The sequence below is a fragment of the Coregonus clupeaformis genome, chromosome 13 (assembly GCF_020615455.1).
Source record: "Coregonus clupeaformis isolate EN_2021a chromosome 13, ASM2061545v1, whole genome shotgun sequence".
NCBI classification, from domain to species: Eukaryota; Metazoa; Chordata; class Actinopteri; order Salmoniformes; family Salmonidae; genus Coregonus; species Coregonus clupeaformis.
The window spans coordinates 16365745-16392460 of record NC_059204.1 but is presented as its reverse complement, the minus strand read 5'-3'; the positions used below and the strand labels follow the sequence as shown (position 1 = coordinate 16392460).

Genomic DNA, 26716 nt, shown 5'->3' with positions numbered 1-26716 from the left:
CAGTGGTTTAGATGGTAGAATGATTCCCTACACTATACTTGCTTGTTTTGTCAAATAAACTGAAATTAGGCTAACTATTAGAATTTTAGCATCCAGGAAATGACGAAGCGATTTCTGCATAGTGCACCTTTAACAAAAATCCTTGCCACTCTATTTAGTATTATATGCTACTTTATGTTACATTACATTGACTAGACGTAACATAGTAAACGTAAATTCAGGACACTCAAATGAGTATGATATATTAAGTTTGGTAAGGCAAAAATGAATGTCTAGTAACCCAAAGGTTGTTTGTTCTAATCTCATCATGGACAACTTTAGCATTTGAGCTAATTAGCAACTTTGCAACTACACTGAACAAAAATATGAACACAACTTCTAAAATGTTGGTCCCATGTTTCATGAGCTGAAATAAAAGATCCCAGAAATGTTGCATACGCACAAAAAGCTTATTTATCTCACATTTTGTGCACACATTTGTTTACATCCCTGTTAGTGAGCATTTCTCCTTTGCCAAGATAATCCATCTACCTGACAGGTGTGGCATATCAAGAAGCTGATTAAACAGCATGATCATTACACAGGTGCACCTTGTGCTGAGGAAAATAAAAGGCCACTCTAAAATGTGCAGTTTTGTCAGACAACACAATGCCACAGATGTCTCAAGTTTTGAGGGAGCGTGCAATTGGCATGCTGACTGCAGGAATGTCCACCAGAGCTATTGCCAGATAATTTAAAGTTCAGTTCTCTACCATAAGCCGCCTCCAACATCATTTTAGAGAATTTGGCGGTATGTCCAACCGGCCTCACAACCGCAGACCACGTGTAACCACGCCAGCCCAGGACCTCCACATCCAGCTTCTTAACCTGCGGGATCGTCTGAGACCAGCCACCCGGACAGTTGATGAAACTGTGGGTTTGCACGACCGAAGGATCTTTACACAATTCCTGTAAGCTGAAAATGTCCCAGTTCTTCCATGGCCTGCATACTGACCAGACATGCCACCCATTGAGCATGTTTGGGATGCTCTGGATCGACGTGTACGACAGCGTGTTCCAGTTCCTGCCAATATCCAGGAACTTCACACAGCCATTGAAGAGATACTGACTGGTTTTCTGATCCACGCCCCATACTTTATTTTTTTAAAGGTATCTGTGACCAACAGATGCATATCTATATTCCCGGTAATGTGAAATCCATAGATTAGGGCCTAATTCATTTATTTTAATTGACTGTCCATAATAAAGCACTACGCTGCATTCTTAACAGCACTAACAGCAAGGCAGGTCCTACAGGCCCTTGTTTTGTTGCACCTGGACTACTATCTAGTTGTGTAGTCAGGTGCCACAAAGAGGGACTTTGGAAAATTGCAATTGGCTCAGAACAGGGCAGCACGGCTGGCCCTTGGATGTACACAGAGAGCTAACATTAATAATATGCATATCAATCTCTCCTGGCTCAAAGTGGAGGAGAGATTTAGTTCATCACTACTTGTATTTGTGAGAGGTATTGACATGTTGAATGCACCGAGCTGTCTGTTTGAACTACTGGCAAACAGCTCAAACACCCATGCATACCCCACAAGACATGCCACCAGAGGTCTCTTCACAGTCCCCAAGTCCAGAACAGACTATGGGAGGCGCACAGTACTACATAGAGCCATGACTACATGGAACTCTATTCCACATCAAGTAACTCATGCAAGCAGTAAAATTAGATTTAAAAAACAGATAAAAATACACCTTATGGAACAGCGGGGACTGTGAAGCAACACAAACATAGACACAGACACATGCATACAAACACACGATAACATACGCACTATACACACACGTACACATGGATTTTGTGTTGTAGATATGTGGTAGTAGAGTAGGGGCCTGAAGGCACACACTTAATATGTTGTGAAATCTGTAGTGAATGTATTGTAATGTTTAAAAAAATATATATATATAACTGCCTTAATTTTGCTGGTCCCCAGGAAGAGTCGCTGCTGCCTTGGCGGCAGCTAATGGGAATCCATAATAAATACAAATACAAACTCAGTAAAATCTTTGAAATTGTTGCATGTTGTGTTTATATTTTTGTTCAGTGTACTTACTACTTTTGAGCTACTTTGCAACTACTTAGCATGTTAACTAACCCTTCCCCTAACACTAGCTGATTAACCTAACTCCTAACCCTAACCTAACCTTAACCCCTAACAGTCAGCCCAGACCAGCAACCAGCAGCAAACCCCGCCCAGTTCTACCATTTCTCTTCTTCATTTTAAAGTACAATAGTGAAGTGTGCACCAGTGAGTTTTTATTTGTTAAAACTATTATCGACCTTAATATATACCTCATTAAATAATTTTAATTGGTGTAATTGAACAATTGGGATAATTATTTGTCATTTTGCATTTGTTTTCATTGAATTGGCCCCAGACAACAAGACTGTATGCTATAATGGGGGAAATGTGATGCAACAGAAGTCATCTATCAAAACTGACAGAACTTATTGGAAATACCAGGTATATGACACTATAGCTTTCAGTTACTTTCTTTATCCATAGCATGCTGTATGTATGGACTGAAATTCAAAAGAACAATGTGTACATTTTGCTCACATTTTCCTCTTGTGATTAAATTACGAAGTTACCCACAGGCTTTCAATGTTTTTTTGTGCGTGACTGACAGAATAAGTAAAGGCATATTGAAAGACAAAAATGGTTCTCAGTACTACTTGAGCCTAGAGCACAACATTCTGCCTTTCATTTTGTCATACCAATGGAGAGAAATGCTGGCAAAATCCAAGTCATCACTCATCTTTACATGACTGAATCTCAGCTGTGTCAAACATTCATCTCACTAACTATGCTGCTGCCAACACTGATATTACTTACAGCGTTCTGGATGTTACATTTGCATGCAAAATCACAACGAATGGACAAACAAAATATGAATGAAACTTTTGTGTCTATAGTACCCCTTGGGGGGAGTGTATACCCCAAAAAGCGGAATTCTGGCATGTTGGAGAAAGAAAGAAAATAAGAGGCATTATGGAGGTCACATGAAATGGACAAGTTTTTTGGTGAGACTGAACAAATGAGTTTGCAAGTCTTATTTCAAAACATGGATAGCCATTTTGAAGGAAAGTCTGTCAAAAAGTGATTGAATTCAAATGGCTTTACCCATTTGTTGTCACCTGGAATGTTTTCTAAAATGTCAGCAGAAGGCATATAGTACATTAGGACTATATTACAGGTAGCCTGAATAGTATACTGCATAGGCTAAGGCCATAGTTTAAGCCACACCCTAATAGGGTCGTTTTTTAAATCTTTATATATTTCAAAATTAATCTTTACCAGTTGAGTTTTTGTATTACACCTTTTCTGAAATATTTAATTAAAGTATGCAAATGAGGCAATATACAGTACCAGTCAAAAGTTTGGACACACCTACTCATTTAAGTGTTTTTCTTTATTTTTACTATTTTGTACATTGTAGAATAATAGTAAAGACATCAAAACTATGAAATAACACATATGGAATCATGTAGTAACCAAAAAAGTGTTAAACAAATCAAAATATATTTTATATTTGAGATTCTTCAAATAGCCACCCTTTGCCTTGATGACAGCTTTTCACACTCTTGGCATTCTCTCAAGTTCTTTACATTTTCTGGATTGACTGACCTTCATGTCTTAAAGTCGTTTCTCTTTGCTTATTTGAGCTGTTCTTGCCATAATATGGACTTGGTCTTATACCAAATAGGGCTATCTTCTGTATACCCCCCCCTAACCCCCCCTACCTTGTCACAACACAACTGATTGGCTCAAACGCATTAAGAAGGAAAGATGTCCCACAAATACACTTTTAAGAAGGCACACCTGTTAATTGAAATGCAATCCAGGTGACTACCTCATGAAGCTGGTTGAGAGAATGCCAAGAGTGTGCAAAGCTGTCATCAAGGCAAAGGGTGGCTATTTGAAGAATCTCAAATATAAAATATATTTTGATTTGTTTAACACTTTTTTGGTTACTACATGATTCCATATGTGTTATTTCATAGTTTTGATATCTTCACTATTATTCTACAATGTAAAAAATAGTAAAAATAAAGAAAAACCCCTGAATGAGTAGGTGTGTCCAAACTTCTGACTGGTAGTGTAGATGCACATATACCACCTTTGTTACATTATTACCTTATAGCCTAATTTTACACCTAGTTAATGTAATTGTTTCCTCAGGTCCTTTCTCTGCCCTGGCTGCAGCCAGTATTGACCTGTCAGACAGCGAGTGGCCCCATGGAGGACATGGAGGCAGAGAGTGTGGTCCCGGAGGGCCCTGACGTGGCCCCTGTTGAGCAGGAACCTCTGTTCAGTAACTTGGACCTATTCCTCTTCTCTCTCATCGTTGGCCTACTCATCTACTGGTTCCTCTCCCACAAGAAGACTGAGGAGGCAATCCCAGAATTCAAGAGGCTCACCACTGTGTAAGTGTTCTTCCACCAAAATTCTATGATTTGATATTTTGAAACAACCCTTGCCTAGGTAAATTCCCAACTCCCAAGGGAGTTTATGCTATTGGAACAGTGGTAGTAAGTTTGCCTACACACTGGGAGAACCGGGTTCGAGACCGGCAGGGGAAGTTGCACTGTAAATATCTGCTTTATTGGTGTCAGAAGTGGGATAATGCCGATGATCTTCAAAGATTGTGCTTAGCCGTTCGTTTATATCATCAAGGTTTATTCAACATTATAGTGTATTTGCTCATATTTCCCCCTCAATAGCCAAGGAAGTTTAAATCAGAACACTCCCATTTTATCACAACCTGGTGACCAAAAGTCATTTGTATTTTCATGCCCTGGAACTTGGAGCTGACTGGAAAGCAGGGATTGGCAGTGTGCTTGTGCATTTGCTGCTTTAGACCACACTGTGGTTGGGCTGGGCAGGGGTTCCAGCATTTTAATGCGTTGACCTCATGTAAGCCTAACTGGGGGCATGTGTGTGGTCACATTAGTTTAAATTTATAGTTGTTTTTTCAAAAGGAAAACAATATTTGAAGTGGTTAAGAGTCTTGGATGACTGTGTAGCTTATTTTAACATACCCTAGACATTAGGCTACATCGCCCAGGCCACATGCAGAACCGTACTGGAGCAATTGTAGTGGTTTTAATTGTTTTCTCACCTATTTTTCCTTGTAACGTTCTGGATTAGGTCTATACATGCGTTAATCTGTTGAATAAGGTACTGGTTGAGGCTATTTGAGGAAGCTGTAAAAAGTGTTTGAACTGTTTGTTTTTATTCTGTTTCCTTGAAAGGTGGATGCTTGAAAAGTCCATCTCACACCAATGTTACTGAGAGCCTTGTGTTTCATTGTCTCCACTTAGCTGCTGCCATGGAATAGGCAGGCAGGACTTGGCATGAGGCTTGATCAGTAACTGTTGCCTATGTTCCTTTGTTGGCGTCGCTTGGATCAATTCCCTCCACAGGGAAAATCAATTCCCTCCACAGGGAAAATACCAGCTCTGCTCTCCCTTCCCCCCCCAAACAATGGACTTGAAGGAGGTTTTAATAGCTGGAAATGTTGAAACCACCAGAAAGAGGCCCACTGGCTCTCTCTGTCTGAATGGGAACAGTGTTGAGAGAGAGCTAAAACACACTAGTAGTTAATTTCTCTCACTCTCTTGCTCTCTCTTGCTCTCTCTCGCTCTCTCTGCTCTCGTTCTCCTCTCTCTTTCTCATCTCTCTATTTCTCTATCTCTGTCTCTCTCTTATTCTCTCTTCTCCTCTCTCTCTTTCTCTTCTCTCTTGTTCTCTCTTTCTCCTCTCTTTCTCCTCTTTATCTCTCCTCTCTTTTTCACTCTTCTCTCTCTCTTTCTCCTCTCTCTCTTTTTTGCTCTTCTCTCTCTCTCCTCTCTCTCTCTTTCTCCTCTCTCTCTCTCTTTCTCCTCTCTCTTCTCTCTCTCCTCTCTTTCTCCTCTTTCTTTCTTTCTTTCTTTCTTTCTTCTCTTCCTTTAGCCTCTCTCCCTCTTTCTCCTCTCTCTCTATATATATCCTCTCTCTTCTCTCTCTTCTCTCTCTTTCTCCTCTCTCTCTTTTTCTCCTCGCTCGCACTCTCTCTCGCTCTCTCTCTTGCTCTCTCGCTCTCTCTCTTTCTCCTCTCTCCCTCTTTCTCCTCTCTCTCTTCTCTCTCTCTTTCTCCTCTCCCCATCATTCTCCTATCTCTATCTATCTCTTTTATTTCTCCTCTCCCTCTTTCTCCTTTCTCTCTCTCTTTCTCCTCTCTCTCTTTCTCCTCTCTCTTCCTTCTCACTATGGCGAGGCCAGCCCTTAGTCAGTCCTGAGGGGCTTCTTCCTCAACTGCTTTATTGGATTGTGTCCCACTGTGGATCAAGTGTGTTGTGGGGTGCTGGAGAACACTGCCTCTAGCCATGGGATGTGTGTTCTCTCTGCCCAAAGAGAGACAGGCAGCAGCAGCCAGGTCAGTCTCTCTCTCTCGCTCTGTGTGTGTGTGTTTTCTTCTCTCTCTCTCTCTCTCTCTCTCTCTCTCTCTCTCTCTCTCTCTCTCTCTCTCTCTCTCTCTCTCTCTCTCTCTCTCTCTCTCTCTCTCTCTCTCTCTCTCTCTCTCTCTCTCTCTCTCTCTCTCTCTCTCTCTCTCTCTCTCTCTCTCTCTCTCTCTCTCTCTCTCTCTCTCTCTCTCTCTCTCTCTCTCTCTCTCTCTCTCTCTCTCTCTCTCTCTCTCTCTCTCTCTCTCTAATTATAATTTAAGGGCTTTATTGGCATGGGAAACGTATGTTAACATTGCCAAAGCAAGTGAAGTAGATAGTAAACAAAAGTGAAATAAACAATAAATATTAACAGTAAACATTACACTCAGAAGTTTCAAAAGAATAAAGACATTTCAAATGTCATATTATGTATATATACAGTGTTGTAACAATGTGCAAATAGTTAAAGTACAAATGGGAAAATAAATAAACATAAATATGGGTTGTATTTACAATGGTGTTTGTTCTTCACTGGTTGCCCTTTTCTTGTGGCAACAGGTCACAAATCTTGCAGCTGTGATGGCACGCTGTGGTTTTTCACCCAGTAGATAAGGGAGTTTATCAAAATTGGGTTTGTTTTCGAATTCTTTGTAGATCGCTGTAATCTGAGGGAAATATGTGTCTCTAATATGGTCATACATTTGGCAGGAGGTGTCACGGTTTCGGCCGAGGCTGCTCCTCCTCCTTGCTCGGGCAGGTTTCGGCGGTCGTCGTCCCCGGAGTACTAGCTGCCACCGTTCTATGTTTCATGTTCGTTTGGTTTTGTCTTGATGTTGTACACCTGTTTCTAGTTAGTGTTCATTAGTGTCCTATTTAGTTCTCGTTGTGTGCGTCAGGTGTTGTGTGTGATTACGCTTCTGTTTGGTGTTCGTTGCTACGTGTTTCCCTCCGTTGGTTGGAGAGGTTTTTCGCACATGTTAGTGCGCCTTTTGTTTACGCCTGTGTGCGTTTGTATATCGCCTCCGGGCTTGTTGGGCTCGTGTATTACGTGTATTTTCACTAAAGTCTTTTGGACTTAGTTTCTGCGTCCTGCGCTTGATTCCTACACCACACCCACCTTCAGCACCCTTGACAGGAGGTTAGGAAGTGCAGCTCAGTTTCCACCTCATTTTGTGGGCAGTGTGCACATAGCCTGTCTTCTCTTGAGAGCCAGGTCTGCCTACGGCGGCCTTTCTCAATAGCAAGGCTATGCTCACTGAGTCTGTACATAGTCAAAGCTTTCCTTAAGTTTGGGTCAGTCACAGTGGTCAGGTATTCTGCCACTGTGTACTCTCTGTTTAGGGCCAAATAGCATTCTAGTTTGCTCTGTTTTTTTGTTTGATCTTTCCAATGTGTCAAGTAATTCTCTTTTTGTTTTCTCATGATTTGGTTGGGTCTAATTGTGTTGCCCCAGGACCAGCTTACTTAGGGGACTCTTCTCCAAGTTCATCTCTCTGTAGGTGATGGCTTTGTTATGGAAGGTTTGGGAATCGCTTCCTTTTAAGTGGTTATAGAATTTAACGGCTCTTTTCTGGATTTTGATAATTAGCGGGTATTGGCCTAATTCTGCTCTGCATGCATTATTTGGTGTTTTACGTTGTACACAGAGGATGTTTTTGCAGAATTCTGCATGCAGAGTCTCAATTTGGTGTTTGTCTCATTTTGTGAATTCTTGGTTGGTGAGCGGACCCCAGACCTCACAACCATAAAGGGCAATGGGTTCTATAACTGATTCAAGTATTTTTAGCCAGATCCTAATTGGTATGTCAAATTTTATGTTCCTTTTGATGGCATAGAAGGCCCTTCTTGCCTTGTCTCTCAGATCGTTCACAGCTTTGTGGAAGTTACCTGTGGCGCTGATGTTTAGGCCGAGGTATGTATAGTTTTTTGTGTGCTCTAGGGCAACAGTGTCTAGATGGAATTTGTATTTGTGGTCCTGGCAACTGGACCTTTTTTGGAACACCATTATTTTTGTCTTGCTGAGATTTACTGTCAGGGCCCAGGTCTGACAGAATCTGTGCAGAAGATCTAGGTGCTGCTGTAGGCCCTCCTTGGTTGGTGACAGAAGCACCAGATCATCAGCAAACAGAAGACATTTGACTTCAGATTCTAGTAGGGTGAGGCCGGGTGCTGCAGACTGTTCTAGTGCCCTCGCCAATTCGTTGATATATATATGTTGAAGAGGGTGGGGCTTAAACTGCATCCCTGTCTCACCCCACGGCCCTGTGGAAAGAAATGTGTGTGTTTTTTGCCAATTTTAACCGCACACTTGTTGTTTGTGTACATGGATTTTATCATGTCGTATGTTTTTTCCCCCAACCCCACTTTCCATCAATTTGTATAGCAGACCCTCATGCCAAATTGAGTCAAAAGCTTTTTTTGAAATCAACAAAGCATGAGAAGACTTTGCCTTTGTTTTGGTTTGTTTGTTTGTCAGTTAGGGTGTGCAGGGTGAATACGTGGTCTGTCGTACGGTAATTTGGTAAAAAGCCAATTTGACATTTGCTCAGTACATTGTTTTCACTGAGGAAATGAACTAGTCTGCTGTTAATGATAATGCAGAGGATTTTCCCAAGGTTGCTGTTGACGCACATCCCACAGTAGTTATTGGGGTCAAATTTGTCTCCACTTTTGTGGATTGGGGTGATCAGTCCTTGGTTCCAAATATTGGGGAAGATGCCAGAGCTAAGGATGATGTTAAAGAGTTTAAGTATAGCTAATTGAAATTTGTGGTCTGTATATTTTATCATTTCATTGAGGATACCATCAACACCACAGGACTTTTTGGGTTGGAGGGTTTGTATTTTGTCCTGTAGTTCATTCAATGTAATTGGAGAATCCAGTGGGTTCTGGTAGTCTTTAATAGTTGATTCTAAGATTTGCATTTGATCATGTATATTTTTTTGCTGTTTGTTCTCTGTTATAGGGCCAAAAAGATTGGAGAAGTGGTTTACCCATACATCTCCATTTTGGATAGATAGCTCTTCGTGTTTGTTTGTTTAGTGTTTTCCAATTTTCCCAGAAGTGGTTAGAGTCTATGGATTCTTCAATTACATTGAGCTGATTTCTGACATGCTGTTCCTTCTTTTTCCGTAGTGTATTTCTGTATTGTTTTAGTGATTCACCATAGTGAAGGCGTAGGCTCAGGTTTTCTGGGTCTCTATGTTTTTGGTTAGATAGGTTTCTCAATGTCTTTCTTAGGTTTTTGCATTCTTCATCAAACCGTTTATCACTGTTGTTACTTTTCTTTGGTTCTCACTCTCTCACTCTCTCACTCTCTCACTCTCTCACTCTCACTCTCTCACTCTCTCACTCTCTCACTCATATCCCCTGGCTCCCCTCCGCACCACCAAAACCCCATTGAATGAAATATGCAGGAGGAGGAAATGGCCCACAACTGAAGCTATGAAAATTCCAGGAAAAGGTTTCGGGGAGTGCAGGAAAGGGGAGAGCTACCTTGGAGTTTCCTTGTGCTTGGCTGGCTCGCATTTCACTGTGGTTCTTTTTTGTTGGAGAAGAAGACACTGTCTTTGTGCACTATTTTTGTCTTTGGTCTTCTACACAGCCCATTTTTGAAATTTCCCCAGTGCGCCAGAAGACCCAGCAGATGCTCTTTCCCTTTGAAAGCTCTCCGAGGTGGAAAGTTGAGGCCAAAGCCAAGCAGTATTCTCTGTTCAGCCTCTCTTCTGCGGAAGCCGTTCCTAATTTGCCTTTTAGGGAGCATGAATGGAGCAGAGCCGTGTCACAAATGGCAACCTTTTATGATAGATTAGGTAACCATAGTGACACACTCTCGGCTCAGGGGTTTGAAATGTGCCTCATTCAGCTCTGCCTCATCTCTCTTTATAAATACATATTTACGAAGTTAATGGTTGCCAGGGTGACTCGGGTGGTCTAGTCCCTACAGATTGTAGAGGAAAGGAGGAAGGATGTAGTGAGCGGATGAGTATGTCAGAGTGTTGATGTGTGTGTGTGCAGGGGCATGTCAGTTTTTTTGGATTATGTGTGTCGTCGGCTGCTCTGCTTGAAGGGCTTTAAGGGAAATGTCATGCTATATTGTCGGTGCCTTCCCAGCCTTGCTGCCGGGGGTGGTGGTGGGAAGTATGTTCAGTGAGAGACTGAGAATCGCTCCCGCATCGGCATAATTCACTATGGCGAGGCCAGCCCTTAGTCAGTCCTGAGGGGCTTCTTCCTCAACCGCTTTATTGGATTGTGTCCCACTGTGGATCAAGTGTGTTGTGGGGTGCTGGAGAACACTGCCTCTAGCCATGGGATGTGTGTTCTCTCTGCCCAAAGAGAGACAGGCAGCAGCAGCCAGGTCAGTCTCTCTCTCGCTCTCTGTGTGTGTGTGTGTGTGTGTGACAGCTTGTTCCACTATGCTCCGTCCACTGTCTATCATGTTGATGCTCTTCAGGGAAATGTGTGTTACTTTTGCAAAAGATTAGACTTGATTAGCTCATTTGCACTTCAGCTTCCCAGGCTGCTTACCAGTGTTTTAGAGATAAGAATCAATGTTGCAGAATCTTATGATTATGATAGCATGTCATCAAAAAGGCTATAGTCTGAAAGTAGCCTAACAATTGACTTAAGATACTGTCACCACATGCAACAATTGTCACTTCTTGACTTCCTCTTGATAATTCTATGTTGCAAGAGCGTAACTTGAAATTATACCTCCAATGTTCTCTGCTAAGGAGCACACGTTTCATTGACAATTGACATGTTATAATCATTAATGAGTTTCACATGTATTTACTGTCTTTGTTCAAAGTTTTTACCAACGATAAACTGAGCTATTTCTGTTCTGCGTTTCCATGACTTGTGAAGGGATTTCAGTACTGTGGTACATGTTAGCAAGTGGGTGTGACTCATACAAAAATCTCTCCCATGGGGTCAGAAGGGGTTGAGAATGCCAGAGTAAAGAACATTTTCTACTCTCCCTCCTCAAATGGCCTCTCATTTGCGAGTCAGTGTAATAGCCATTTAGTAGACTGAATAACTAAGTTAACATGCTGATGTTTGCCTTTAACATCTGCTTTGTGTTTTTCTCCAGAGTCACCCCACAGCGAGAAACCAGCTTCATTGAGAAAATGAAGAAAACGGTTAGTAGCTTTATGCTAAATGCTGTGTCCTAAGTAGAAAGCAATTAGTTTAGATAAAATTATGTCTATTTATTTAGTAAATGTAGGCAATATGCCACTTAACTTGCTTTGGTGACTGTCATATAAAAAAATGTGGTTTCTAGTCGGGGTATATTTGGACGATATTAGCTTTTGCAGAAGCAGCAGCTACTTTTCCTGGGGTCCACAAAAAGCACAGAACATGACAAGTAACAAAACACTGATACACTGATAGACAAAGAGCTGCAGTCAGTTTCAGAATGGGTGGCAAGAATTAAGTTAGCCCTAAATATTTCAAAAACTAAAGGCATTGCATTTGGGACAAATCATTCACTAAACCCTAAACCTCAACTAAATCTTGTAATGAATAATGTGGAAATTGAGCAATTTGAGGAGACTAAACTGCTTGGAGTAACCCTGGATTGTAAACTGTCATGGTCAATAAATATTGATGCAACAGTAGCTAAGATGGGGAGAGGTCTGTCCATAATAAAGCCCTGCTCTGCCTTCTTAACAACGCTATCAACAAGGCAGGTCCTACAGGCCCTTGTTTTGTTGCACCTTGACTACTATCTAGTTGTGTGGTCAGGTGCCACAAAGAGGGACTTTGGAAAATTAAAATCGGCCCAAAACAAGGCAGCACGGCTGGCCCTTAAATGTACACAGAGAGCTAACATTAATAATATGCATGTCAATCTCTCCTGGCTCAAAGTGGAGGAGAGATTGACTTCATCACTACTTATATTTGTGAGAAGTATTGACATGCTGAATGTACCGAGCTGTCTGTTTAGACTACTAGGACACAGCTCAGACACCCATGCATACCCCACAAGACATGCCACCAGAGGTCTCTTCACAGTCCCCAAGTCCATGGGAGGCACACAGTACTACATAGAGCAATGACTACATGGAACTCTGTTCCACATCAAGTAACTCATGCAAGCAGTAAAATCAGATAAAAAAATCAGAAAAAAAGAAACCTAATGGAACAGCGAGGACTGTGAAGAGACGCACAGTCACAGGCATAAACACGATAACATATGCACTATACACACATACACATGGATTTTGTGTTGAAGAGTAGTGGCCTGAGTGCACACACATAATGTGTGGTGAAATGTATTGAATTGTATATAAAATTGTATTTAACTGCCTTAATCAGGAAGTGTAGCTGCTGCCTTGGTGACAGCTAATGGGGAGCCATAATAAATACAAGGACAGTCACACAATTTTAAATACAATGATATACAAAAAATAAATAATACAAACAATACAACAACAAAAGATGATGTGTGTGTGTGTCTCCGCCATTCCATGAGTTGTTGTTGAATCAGTTTTTAAAGGTAATTTTGCTGTTTGCTTGAGTAATTGGAGATGGAAGGGAGTTCCATGTGGTCATGGCTCTGTATAAAACTGTCCGTTGCCGTGAATTCGTTTTGGACTTGGCGACTTTGAAGAGACCCCTGGTGCGTGTCTTGTGGGGTATGTATGGGTGTCTGAGCTGAATGTTATTTGATTATGCAGACAATATGGAATTTTCGTAAAGTAAAAACTAGAAGAGAAGCAGTTAATCTCTCGTCAACCCTCAACCAGGAAAGACTGCCGTGCATGTTGTTGATGTTAGTTCTGTATGTGCAGTTAAGGGCAAGGCGTGCTACTCAGTTTTCTTTGCTACACTTGACCATATTACCGGACAGTAATCAAGATGGGACAAGACCAGAGCCTGAACAATTAGTACAGTTGATTTTTGTGTCAAAAACGCATAACATCTTTTTATAACAGACATACCCCTCCCCATCTTCACAACAACTTATATGACTTGCCCATGATAATTGACCATCCAATGTTATACCTAGGAGTTTAGCTTCCTCAACTTGCTCAATGGTCACACCATTTATGTACAACTTCAGTTGAGGTTTAGGTCTTAGAGAAGGTTTTGAACCAAATACAATGCCAAATCTTTTCAGTCTCCTGAGGGGAAAAAGGCGTTGTCGTGCCCTCTTCACGACTTTCTTGTTGTGTTTGGACCATGATAGTTTGTTGTTGATGTGGACACCAAGGAACTTGAAACTCTCGACCTGCTCCACTACAGCCCCATCGATGTGAATGGGGGCGTGTTCGGCCCTCCTTTTCCTGTAGTCTGCGATCATCTCCTTTGTCTTGCTCACAATGAGGGCGAGGTTGTTGTCCTGGCACCACACTGCCAGGTCTCTGACCTCCTCCCTACAGGCTGTTTCATCGTTGTCGGTGATCAGGCCTACCACCGTTGTGTCATCAGCAAACTTAATGATGGAGTTGGAGTCGTGCTTGGCAACACAGTCGTGGGTGAACAGGGAGTACAGGAGGGGACTAAGCAAGCACCCCTGATGGGCCCCCGTGTTGAGGATCAGCGTGGCAGATGTTGTTGCCTACCCTTACCACCCGGGGGCGGCCCGTCAGGAAGTCTAGGATCCAGTTGCAGAGGGAGGTGTTTAGTCCCAGGGTCCTTAGCTTAGTGATGAGCTTTGTGGCCACTATGGTGTTGAACGCTGAGCTGTAGTCAATGAACAGCATTCTCACATAGGTGTTCCTTTTGTCCAGGTGGGAAAGGGCAGTGTGGAGTGCGATTGAGATTGCGTCATCTATGGATCTGTTGGGGCGGTATGGGAATTTAAGTGGGTCTAGGGTTTCCGGGATGATGGTGTTGATGTGAGTATTTAAGACCAGTTTATTATTAATCATACATTCTGATACTGACTGTATCTCACTGGCTTTGGGTGCTGACATGTAAACCATTGTATTTAAAAAATAGCATTGCATTTGGTCAAACACAATCCTCTCCATCAGTTTACCAAGAACAGGCAGCAAACTGATTGGCTGTTAGAGCCAGCAAAGGGTGCTTTACTACTTTTTTAGGCAGTGGAATTACTTTAGCTTCCTTTCAGGCCTATGGACACACACACTCCTTTAGGCCAGTGGTTCTCAACTGGTTTTGCCTCTGGACCCAAATTGAACCAGGTTTCTCATTTGCGATCCAATATTCGCATCGCATTATTTTGTTGTTGCCAAAATGCAATCTGGAAAACTATGTTTAATGTTATATTGTAAATGTACCAATTATATGATAAGGGAACATCAGTCCCACCTTTTTCATTGACAATAATTCCATTTTGGCCATATTCTTGATGAAGAATGTTAAGCTCACTGGTTTGAGACTACAAAAACAACCAAATCCAAAAATACTGTGATTGAAGAAAAATAGTTGAGGTTAAATTATTTAGAAGTATAGGTTCATTATCATTTCTACACACTTTCTACCTGGTTTTAGACATTTAAGTTCGGACTGGAGTATTTTTAAAAATATAATATACACTACCGTTCAAAAGTTTGGGGTCACTTAGAAATGTCGTTGTTTTCGAAAGAAAAGCAATTTTTTTATCCATTAAAATAACATCAAATTGATCAGAAATACAGTGTAGACTTGTTAATGTTGTAAATGGCTATTGTAGCTGGCTGTTGAGTGAGTAGTACACAGCGTTGTACGAGATCTTCAGTTTCTTGGCAATTTCTCGCATGGAATAGCCTTCATTTCTCAGAACAAGAATAGACTGACGAGTTTCAGAAGAAAGTTATTTGTTTCTGGCCATTTTGAGCCTGTAATCGAACCCACAATTGCTGATGCTCCAGATACTCAACTAGTCTCAAGAAGGCCAGTTTTATTGCTTCTTTAATCTGCTCAACAGTTTTCAGCTGTGCTAACATAATTGCAAAAGGGTTTTCTAATGATCAATTAGCCTTTTAAAATGATAAACTTGGATTAGCAAACACAGCGTGCCATTGGAACACAGGACTGATGGTTGCTGATAATGGGCCTCTGTACGCCTATGTAGATATTCCATAAAAAATCAGCAGTTTCCAGCTACAATAGCCATTTACAACATTAACAATGTCTACACTGTATTTCTGATCAATTTTATTTTATTTTAATGTACAAAAAAAGTGCTTTTCTTTCGAAAACAAGGACATTTCTATGTGACCCCAAACTTTTGAACGGTAGTGTATATATATTTTTCAACCTTTTTTACGCTCACGACCCATTCAAAACCTTAGGTCGCGACCCACCAGTTGAGAATCGCTGCTTTAGGCTTTGGTTAAAGATATAGCACATAGGGTTGGCAATACAGTCTGCTACCATTCTCAAAATGTTCCCATCAAAGTTGTCTATACCTGGTGGCTTATCATTATTGATGGATAACAATCGTTTTTCCACCTCTCCCACACTAACTTGACCAAATTCAAAACAGCAATCCTTCTCTTTCATTATTAGATCTTTTATATAAAAATATGATGGTTCACTGTTCCATGTTGTCATTTCACTTCTAAGTTTTTCCACTTTACTAGTGAAATAGTAATTGTAATGATTGACAATATCGAAAGGTTTTGTTATAAATTACCCATCAACTTCAATGAACGATGGAGATTAATTGGGGTTTCTGACCATGATACAGTGGGGAAAAAAAGTATTTAGTCAGCCACCAATTGTGCAAGTTCTCCCACTTAAAAAGATGAGAGATGCCTGTAATTTTCATCAAAGGTACACGTCAACTATGACAGACAAATTGAGGAAAAAAAATCCAGAAAATCACATCGTAGGATTTTTTATGAATTTATTTGCAAATTATGGTGGAAAATAAGTATTTGGTCACCTACAAACAAGCAAGATTTCTGGCTCTCACAGACCTGTAACTTCTTCTTTAAGAGGCTCCTCTGTCCTCCACTCGTTACCTGTATTAATGGCACCTGTTTGAACTTGTTATCAGTATAAAATACACCTGTCCACAACCTCAAACAGTCACACTCCAAACTCCACTATGGCCAAGACCAAAGAGCTGTCAAAGGACACCAGAAACAAAATTGTAGACCTGCACCAGGCTGGGAAGACTGAATCTGCAATAGGTAAGCAGCTTGGTTTGAAGAAATCAACTGTGGGAGCAATTATTAGGAAATGGAAGACATACAAGACCACTGATAATCTCCCTCGATCTGGGGCTCCACGCAAGATCTCACCCCGTGGGGTCAAAATGATCACAAGAACGGTGAGCAAAAATCCCAGAACCACACGGGGGACCTAGTGAATGACCTGCAGAGAGCTGGGACCAAAGTAACAAAGCCTACCATCAGTAACACACTACGCCGCCAGGGACTCAAATCCTGCAGTGCAAGACGTGTCCCCCTGCTTAAGCCAGTACATGTCCAGGCCCGTCTGAAGTGCATTTGGATGATCCAGAAGAGGATTGGGAGAATGTCATATGGTCAGATGAAACCAAAATATAACTTTTTGGTAAAAACTCAACTCGTCATGTTTGGAGGACAAAGAATGCTGAGTTGCATCCAAAGAACACCATACCTACTGTGAAGCATGGGGGTGGAAACATCATGCTTTGGGGCTGTTTTTCTGCAAAGGGACCAGGACGACTGATCCGTGTAAAGGAAAGAATGAATGGGGCCATGTATCGTGAGATTTTGAGTGAAAACCTCCTTCCATCAGCAAGGGCATTGAAGATGAAACGTGGCTGAGTCTTTCAGCATGACAATGATCCCAAACACACCGCCCGGGCAACGAAGGAGTGGCTTCGTAAGAAGCATTTCAAGGTCCTGGAGTGGCCTAGCCAGTCTCCAGATCTCAACCCCATAGAAAATCTTTGGAGGGAGTTGAAAGTCCGTGTTGCCCAGCGACAGCCTCAAAACATCACTGCTCTAGAGGAGATCTGCATGGAGGAATGGGCCAAAATACCAGAAACAGTGTGTGAAAACCTTGTGAAGACTTACAGAAAACGTTTGACCTGTGTCATTGCCAACAAAGGGTATATAACAAAGTATTGAGAAACTTTTGTTATTGACCAAATACTTATTTTCCACCATCATTTGCCAATAAATTCATTAAAAATCCTACAATGTGATTTTCTGGATTATTTTTTCTCATTTTGTCTGTCATAGTTGACGTGTACCTATGATGAAAATTACAGGCCTCTCTCATCTTTTTAAGTGGGAGAACTTGCACAATTGGTGGCTGACTAAATACTTTTTTTCCCCACTGTATATACTGAACAAAAATATAAAGCAACATGCAACAATTTCAAAGATTTTGCTGAGTTACAGTTCATAAAAGGAAATCAGTCAATTGAAATAAATTAATTAGGCCCTACTCTATGGATTTCACATGACTGGGAATACAGATATGCATCTGTTGGTCACAGATAGCTTTTTTTAAAAGGTAGGGGCGTGGATCAGAAAACCAGTCAGTATCTGGTATGACTGCCATTTGCCTCATGCAGCGCGACATCTCCTTCGCATAGAGTTGATCAGGCTGTTGTTGTGGCATGTGGAATGTTGTCCCACTCCTCTTCAATGGCTGTGCGAAGTTGCTGAATATTGGTGGGAACTGGAACATGCTGTCGTACACGTCGATCCAGAACATCCCAAACATGCTCAGTGGGTGACGTCTGAGTATGCAGGCCATGGAAGAACTGGGACATTTTCAGCTTCCAGGAATTGTGTACAGATCCTTGCGACATGGGGCCGTGCATTATCATGCTGAAACATGAGGTGATGGCGGCGGATTAATGGCACGACAATGGGCCTCAGGATCTCGTCACGTTATCTCTGTGCATTCAAATTGCCGTTAATAAAATGCAATTGTGTTTGTTGTCCGTATCTTATGCCTGCCCATACCATAACCCCACTGCCACCATGGGGCACTCTGTTCACAACGTGCAAACCACTCGACCACACGACATCATACACGTGGTCTGCGGTTATGTGGCGGGTTGGACGTACTGTCAAATTCTCTAAAACGACGTTGGAGGAGGCTTATGCTGTCAGCATACCAGTTGCACGCTCCCTCAAAACTTGAGACATCTGTGGCATTGTGTTGTGTAACAAAACTGCACATTTTAGAGAATTAAGCTTTAAGTGTGTATGGAAAATGTACATGTTGCGTTTATATTTTTGTTCAGTGTAATTGAAGGTACTCCAAAGTCCTTTTCCATTGCATTTGGTAAAATAATTTATTGTTCTTTTTGTTAAGTTTAGTCATAAAATGTCTCAATTTACAGTATATCAACCAATCAGCTGAGCAGCCTGACTTGTTTGCCACCTCTTTTGCATACTTTCTTTGAACCACAATTTTTTCCAATTCATATTCAATCCAGGGGGCTCTAACAGTTCTCACAGTTAGTTTCTTAACAGGTGCATACTTGCCAACAATTGACAATAATTAATTTACAAATACGTCCAGTGCTGGAATATATTTTTTATATACTTCCAGTGCTGCATCTGGATTAACTTCCTAATACACCACCATACATGTTTTGCATCTTCAACAAGAGTCCTGAGAAAACATTTTTTATGATCTCTTATCAATTTCTTTGGGCCCAACCTTTTGCACTTTGGCTTTCCTTCTTATTGTCACAATATTATGGTCACTTCAGCCAATGGAAATTGATATTGCTTTGCAGAAAAGCTCTGCAGCATTAGTGAAGATATGATCAATACAAGTGGATGTCACAGATCCAACACTATTGGTATGCACTCTAGTTGGTTGAGTGATAACCTGGGTCGTATTAAGGCATTAGTCACAGTTAGAAGCTTCCTCTTGAGAGGACAGCTAGTTGCTAAACAGTCAATGTTCAAGTCACCCAGACAATAGACCTCTCTGTTAACATCATTATGTCCAAGATGGGGTAGCAGTGCGGTCGTGTACTCTGTGTGTGTGTCCGTGTAAATAGCCTGTTTTTGTATTATTTTTGTATTTTTCTTACATATTTCCCTATCACACTTTTCATCCTTCTACTAAATATACTTTCCAGCAACCCGCCTCACTCAATGTGGAACGGATTCTATTATTGACTTACCTTTTATCTAGAATCTCCAGTTGAAACTAGCTAGCCAGCTAACTAGCTACTTGCTATTAGCCAGCGTTAGCAGTTTTCACCCAGAACATCAGATTTTCTGCCGGAATAACTGAATCACTGGACATTAACACCGGATCGCAACTAGCTAGCCGCAACCGAATGGATGTTGCTGTTGACTAATCACCACTGCCCCCGCAGCAAGCACCAGTTAGCCTTGAGCTAGCCTCTAACCAGGCCCATATCCCGGCTATCTACCTCTCTGTCTACCAGACGGGAGTAGCCAGCTAACTAGCTACTTGCTATTAGCCACCGTTAGCGGTTTTTCACCATTGTCCGTGGCCTGCACTACCTACCAGCCAGCTCTAGCCTGGACTATTATCGGCCAGTCTGCACTGTCTGCACAGCGCGTTATCGACCCAGAACATATCGGTTTTTCTGCCGGAATCACTGAATCACTGCACCTTTAACTCCGGATCATCGCAACTAGCTAGCTGCAACCAAATGGATGTTGTTGTTGGCTAATCAGCCTTGAGCTAGCCTCGAGTCAGGCCCATCTCCCGGCTATCTACTTCTCTGTCAACCGGACGGGACCTCCTAGAGTCGACACGGAGCCCCACCGATCCATCACGACTGGTCTGCCGACGTAATCGTCTGTGGTTTCAACAGGCTTCCCGTTGCGACGACCACGAAGATCCATCTGCTAGCCCCGGCCCGCTAGCACACGCAAACAACAGCCGTGCCTCCTGCTAGCCTGTGCTGTAGCATCAATTCGAAATGTCCATCCCCAACTACAACATTTTCCATCTAGATAGAACTGCCAAAGGGGGTGGAGTTGCAATCTACTGTAGAGATCTATCATACTATCCAGGTCTGTGCCCAAACAGTTTGAGCTCCTACTTCTAAAAATCCACCTTTCCAGAAATAAGTCTCTCACTGTTGCCGCTTGCTACAGACCCCCTTCAGCCCCCAGCTGTGCCCTGGACACCATATGTGAATTGATTGCCCCCCATCTATCCTCAGAGTTTGTACTGCTTGGTGACCTAAACTGGGATATGCTTAACACCCCGGCCATCCTACAATCCAAACTAGATGCCCTCAATCTCACACAAATTATCAAGGAACCTACCAGGTACAACCCTAAATCCGTAAACATGGGCACCGTTATAGATATCATCCTGACTAACTTACCCTCTAAATACACCTCCGCTGTCTTCAACCAGGATCTCAACGATCACTGCCTTATTGCCTGCGTCCGTAACGGGTCCACGGTCAAACGACCACCCCTCATCACTGTCAAACGCTCCCTAAAACACTTTAGCGAGCAGGCCTTCCTAATTGACCTAGCCCAGGTATCCTGGATGGATATCGATCTCATTCCGTCAGTAGAGGATGCCTGGTTGTTCTTTAAAAGTGCTTTCCTCTCAATCTTAAATAAGCATGCCCCATTCAAAAAATTCAGAACTAAGAACAGATATAGCCCCTGGTTCTCCTCAGACTTGACTGCCCTTGACCAGCACAAAAACATCCTGTGGCGTACTGCATTAGCATCGAATAGCCCCCGCGATATGCAACTTTTCAGGGAAGTTAGGAAAGCAAAGGCTAGCTTTTTCAAACAGAAATTAGCATCCTGTAGCACTAACTCCAAAACGTTTTGGGACACTGTAAAGTCCATGGAGAATAAGAGCACCTCCTCCCAGCTGCCCACTGCACTGAGGCTAGGAAACACTATCACCACTGATAAATCTACAATAATCGAGAATTTCAACAAGCATTTTGCTACGGCTGGCCATGCTTTCCACCTGGCTACCACTACCCTGGTCACCAGCTCTGCACCCTCCGCTGCATCTTGCCCATGCCCCCCAACTTCTCCTTCACATAAATTCAGACAGCTGATGTTCTGAAAGAGCTGCAAAATCTGGACTCCTACAAATCATCTGCGCTAGACAATCTGGACCCTTTCTTTCTAAAACTAGCCGCCGAAATTGTCGCAACCCCTATTACTAGCCTGTTCAACCTCTCTTTTGTAACGTCTGAGATCCCCAGGGGGTGACACTCTAGATCCAAACTGTTACAGACCTATATCCATCCTGCCCTGCCTTTCGAAAGTTTTTGAAAGCCAAGTTAACAAACAGATCACCGACCATTTCGAATCACACCGTAACTTCTCCGCTATGCAATCCGGTTTCCGAGCTGGTCATGGGTGCACCTCAGCCACGCTCAAGGTCCTAAACGATATTATAACCGCGATCGATAATAGACAGTACTGTGCAGCCGTCTTCATCGACCTGGCCAAGGCTTTCGACTCTGTCAACCACCGCATTCTTATTGGCAGATTAAATAGCCTTGGTTTCTCAAATGACTGCCTCGCCTGGTTCACCAACTACTTCTCAGATAGAGTTCAATGTGTCAAATCGGAGGGCCTGTTGTCTGGACCTATGGCAGTCTCTATTGGGGTGCCACAGTGTTCAATTCTTGGGCCGACTCTTTTCTCTGTGTATATCAATGATGTCGCTCTTGCTGCTGGTGATTCTCAGATCCACCTCTATGCAGACGACACCATTTTGTATACATCTGGCCCTTCATTGGACACTGTGTTAACAAACCTCCAAACGAGCTTCAATGCCATACAACACTCCTTCCGTAGCCTCCAACTGCTCTTAAACACAAGTAAAACTAAATGCATGCTCTTCAATCGAACGGTGCTGGCACCCGCCCACCCGACTAGAATCACTACTCTCGACGGGTCTGACCTAGAGTATGTGGACAACTACAAATACTTAGGTGTCTGGTTAGACTGTAAACTCTCCTTCCAGACTCACATTAAGCATCTCCAATCCAAAGTTAAATCCAGAATCGGCTTCCTATTTCGCAACAAAGCCTCCTTCACTCATGCTGCCAAACATGCCCTCGTAAAACTGACTATCCTACCGATCCTTGACTTCGGCGATGTCATTTACAAAATAGCCTCCAACACTCTACTCAGCAAATTGGATGTAGTCTATCACAGTGCCATCCGTTTTGTCACCAAAGCCCCATATACTACCCACCACTGTGACCTGTACGCTCTTGTTGGCTGGTCCTCACTACATATTCATCGCCAAACCCACTGGCTCCAAGCCATCTATAAATCACTGCTAGGCAAATCCTTGCCTTATCTTAGCTCATTGGTCACCATAGCAACACACATCCGTAGTATGCGCTCCAGCAGGTATATCTCACTGGTCATCCCCAAAGCCAACACCTCCTTTGGCCGCCATTCCTTCCAGTTCTCTGCTGCCAATGACTGGAACGAACTGCAAAAATCTCTGAAGCTGGAGACTCTTATCTCCCTCACTAACTTTAAGCATCAGTTGTCAGAGCACCTTACCGATCACTGCACCTGTACACAGCCCATCTGAAATTAGCCCACCCAACTACCTCATCCCCATATTGTTATTTATTTTGATCATTTGCACCCCAGTATCTCTATTTGCACATCATCTCTTGCACATCTATCATTCCAGTGTTAATACTAATTGTAATTATTTTTGCACTATGGCCTATTTATTGCCTTACCTCCATAACTTGCTACATTTGCACACACTGTATATATATTTTAAATTTTTCTGTTGTATTTTTGACTTTATGTTTTGTTTTACCCCATATGTAACTCTGTGTTGTTGTTTTTATCGCACTGCTTTGCTTTATCTTGGCCAGGTCGCAGTTGTACATGAGAACTTGTTCTCAACTGGCTTACCTGGTTAAATAAAGGTGAAATAAAAAATTAAATAAATAAATCACACACATTATCAAGCATTGCACACATATTATCCAAATACTGACTGTCAGCACTTGGTGGCCTTTAACAACTACCCAAAAGAAGAGGCTTTAGATGAAGCAGGTGAACTTGCAACTACAACATTTTAACGACATTTGACATGAGATCCTATCTAAGCTTTACAGAAATATGGCCCTAAACAGCAACACCTCCCCCATAGACATTCCTGTCTGTTCTGTAGATGTTATATCTCTGTATTGCTACTGCTGTATCCTCAAATTAATTATCTAAGTTAGTTTCAGAGATGGCCAGTATGCATGTTATCTGATGTTAGCAAGTTATTGATTTCATTAACCTTATTTCTAAGGCTACATATATTAATATGGGCTATTCTTAGCCCTTTCCTTGGTAGCTTATCGGAGATAGACATAATATGGAGACTAAATAAATGTATGTTTGTGTGTGTATGTGATGTTGGGCTGAAGCTACTGACCCTGAGACTTGGCTCTCTCATTCCTCCCAGGCTTTTGGGAGGGAGGGTGTACAATGAGCCTGTCATAGCGGATGTAAGCAATGTTCCCAATGGGTCCAGCTAAGAAACTTTAAGAAGTCCTCTATAATGTAGGATGACTGCTGATGATGCCATCTCCCTCTCCAGAACAGGAACATGGTGGTGTTCTATGGCTCTCAGACGGGCACTGCTGAGGAGTTCTGCGGCCGACTGGCCAAAGACGCCCAGCGCTACGGAATGAGCGGCATGTCAGCTGACCCTGAGGAATATGACATAGTACTGGTCTTAATCCCGCTGACTTTACATGTGTATAGTGCACTATTTATATTGTCTCAGTGTTCTACATACCGCATGTAACCTCCAGTAGCTTTGTGTGGAATATTTACCATTATTGTGTATTTTTGTTTATTTCAAGTTTAGTCTTAGAATGTATTTTTGTTCATTTCAAGTTAAATCCAAAAATGTAATTGGATATTTATTATATTAATAACATTAGGAGAGCTAATGACTGCATTGTTGCATCCTGAGAGCTGTTTGGTGAATGAATCCTGTTTGCAATTTTCAATGTATTTTTATTCCTTTCTCTCCTCAGTCGGAGCTGCCTCGTCTTGCGGAGATTGACAACTCCCTGGCTGTGTTCTGCATGGCCACCTATGGGGAGGGGGACCCCACAGACAATGCTCAGGACTTCTACGACTGGATGCAGGAGACCGATGAGGACCTGAACGGAGTCAACTTTGCGGTTGGTATTTTGCTGTCTGAATTTAGTTTTGAGATAGATCTGTAGTAGGTGCATCAAGGTGCATGGGTATCTCCCGAGTGGCGCAGTGGTCTAAGGCACTGCATCACAGTGCTAGCTGTGCCACTAGAGATCCTGGTTCGAATCCAGGCTCTGTCGTAGCCGGCCGAGACCGGGAGACCCATGGGGCGGCGCACAATTGGCCTAGCATCGTCCAGGGTAGGGGAGGGAATGGCCGGCAGGGATGTAGCTCAGTTGATAGAGCATGGCGTTTGCAACGTCAGAGTTGTGGGTTCGATTCCCACAGGGGGTATGAAAAAAAAAATATGTATGCACTAACTGTAAGTCGCTCTGGATAAGAGCGTCTGCTAAATGACTAAAATGTAAATGTATCAACATTGGTGTGCAGCTCAGCAAGTTTAGCTTTGACAGGATCCACACAGAATAAGTCATATTGCATCTCCATTGAAGGGGAGGTAGGGATTGAGATGTCTGTGTGTAAGGCTTTCCCATGTGAAAGGCTCTAGTGGAATGCACACTTTACTACAGTGCACCACTTCCCTCCAAACTCACTCACCAAGTGGAAACATGTGGTCCTGCCAAACAAAACTCCGGGCCTGGCCAACCTCAAGGCTGGAGCTGGAGAGCACTGGCAGTTTGTGGCTTGGAGACATTGGGAGTCTCCGTTTTGGAGTGTTTTCTCATTGACATCACTACTGAACAATGTTAACCATGGCTTCCTCCGGGTCTCGCTGTGCGACTCTCCTGAGACAGCATTGTGATGTGGTTGTGGCGTTTTATCTGGGAAATCCATGTTTTCTTGTTCTTGACATTTGTTGTGCATCCAGCCATAGAAAGCCACTTAGATTGCAGATCTGATCCATATGGTGTAATTGAGTAAATGTACAGCTTGGACATGAGGATATAGTGTATTACTGCATTTACAGTCAACTCAGGTTTGCATCATGATATAGGCCGTAGACCTATATCATGGAAGCTTTGCATTTACAGTACCAGTCAAAAGTTTGGACACACCTACTCATTCAAGGGTGTTTCTTTATTTTTACTATTTTCTACATTGTAGAATAATAGTGAAGACATCAAAACTATTAAATAACACATATGGAATCATGTAGTAACCAAAAAAGTGGTAAACAAATCAAAATATATGTTATATTTTAGATTCTTCAAAGTAGCCACCCTTTGCCTTGATGACAGCTTTGCACACTCTTGGCATTCTCTCAACCAGCTTCATGAGGAATGCTTTTCCAACAGTCTTGAGTTCACACATATGATGAGCACTTGTTGGCTGCTTTTCCTTCACTCTGCAGTCCAAGTCATCCCAAACCATCTCAATTGGGTTGAGGTCGGGTGATTGTGGAGGCCTGGTCATCTGATGCAGCACTCCATCACTCTCCTTGGTCAAATAGCCCTTACACAGCCTGGAGGTGTGTTTTGGGACATTGTCCTGTTGAAAAACAAATGATAGTCCCACTAAACGCAAACCAGATGGGATGGCATATCGTTGCAGAATGCTGTGGTAGCCATGCTGGTTAAGTGTGCCTTGAATTCTAAATAAAGTCACCAACAAAGCACACCCACAACATCACACCTCCTCCTCCATGCTTCACGGTGGGAACCACACATGCAGAGATAATCCGTTCACCTACTCTGCATCTCACAAAGACACGGCGGTTAGAACCAAAAATCTCAAACTTGGACTCATAAGACCAAAGGACAGATTTCCACTAGTCTAATGTCCATTACTCGTGTTTCTTGGCCCAAACAAGTCTCTTCTTCTTATTGGTGTCCTTTAGTAGTGGTTTCTTTGCAGCAATTCGACCATGAAGGCCTGATTGATGCAGTGTCCTCTGAACAGTTGATGTTGAGATGTGTCTGTTACTTGAACTCTGTGAAGCATTTATTTGGGCTGCAATCTGAGGTGCAGTTAACTCTAATGAACTTATCCTCTGCAGCAGAGGTAACTCTGGGTCTTCCTTTCCTGTGGCGGTCCTCATGAGAGCCAGTTTCATCATTTGGTCTTTTACCAAATAGGGCTATCTTCTGTATACCACCCCTATCTTGTCACAACTGATTGGCTCAAATGCATTAAGAAGGAAAGACATTTCACAAATTAACTTAGAACAAGGCACACCTGTTAATTGAAATGCATTCCAGGTGGC

At 42.4% G+C, this 26716-nt stretch overlaps 1 protein-coding gene across 1 annotated transcript in view; it reads left to right on the top strand.

Annotated features, from left to right (window-relative positions):
* The first annotated feature begins 4282 nt into the window (after positions 1 to 4282).
* The window catches only part of LOC121580195 (NADPH--cytochrome P450 reductase-like), a 30316-nt gene continuing 7882 nt past the window's right edge, over positions 4283 to 26716 (top strand). Inside the window, exons 1-5 of the mRNA XM_041895252.2 lie at positions 4283 to 4475; positions 10171 to 10177; positions 11570 to 11616; positions 23942 to 24070; positions 24387 to 24536. Coding sequence (XP_041751186.1) covers positions 4290 to 4475; positions 10171 to 10177; positions 11570 to 11616; positions 23942 to 24070; positions 24387 to 24536 — 519 coding nt within the window. The 5' untranslated portion in view covers positions 4283 to 4289. The remainder of the gene's footprint in view (positions 4476 to 10170; positions 10178 to 11569; positions 11617 to 23941; positions 24071 to 24386; positions 24537 to 26716) is intronic.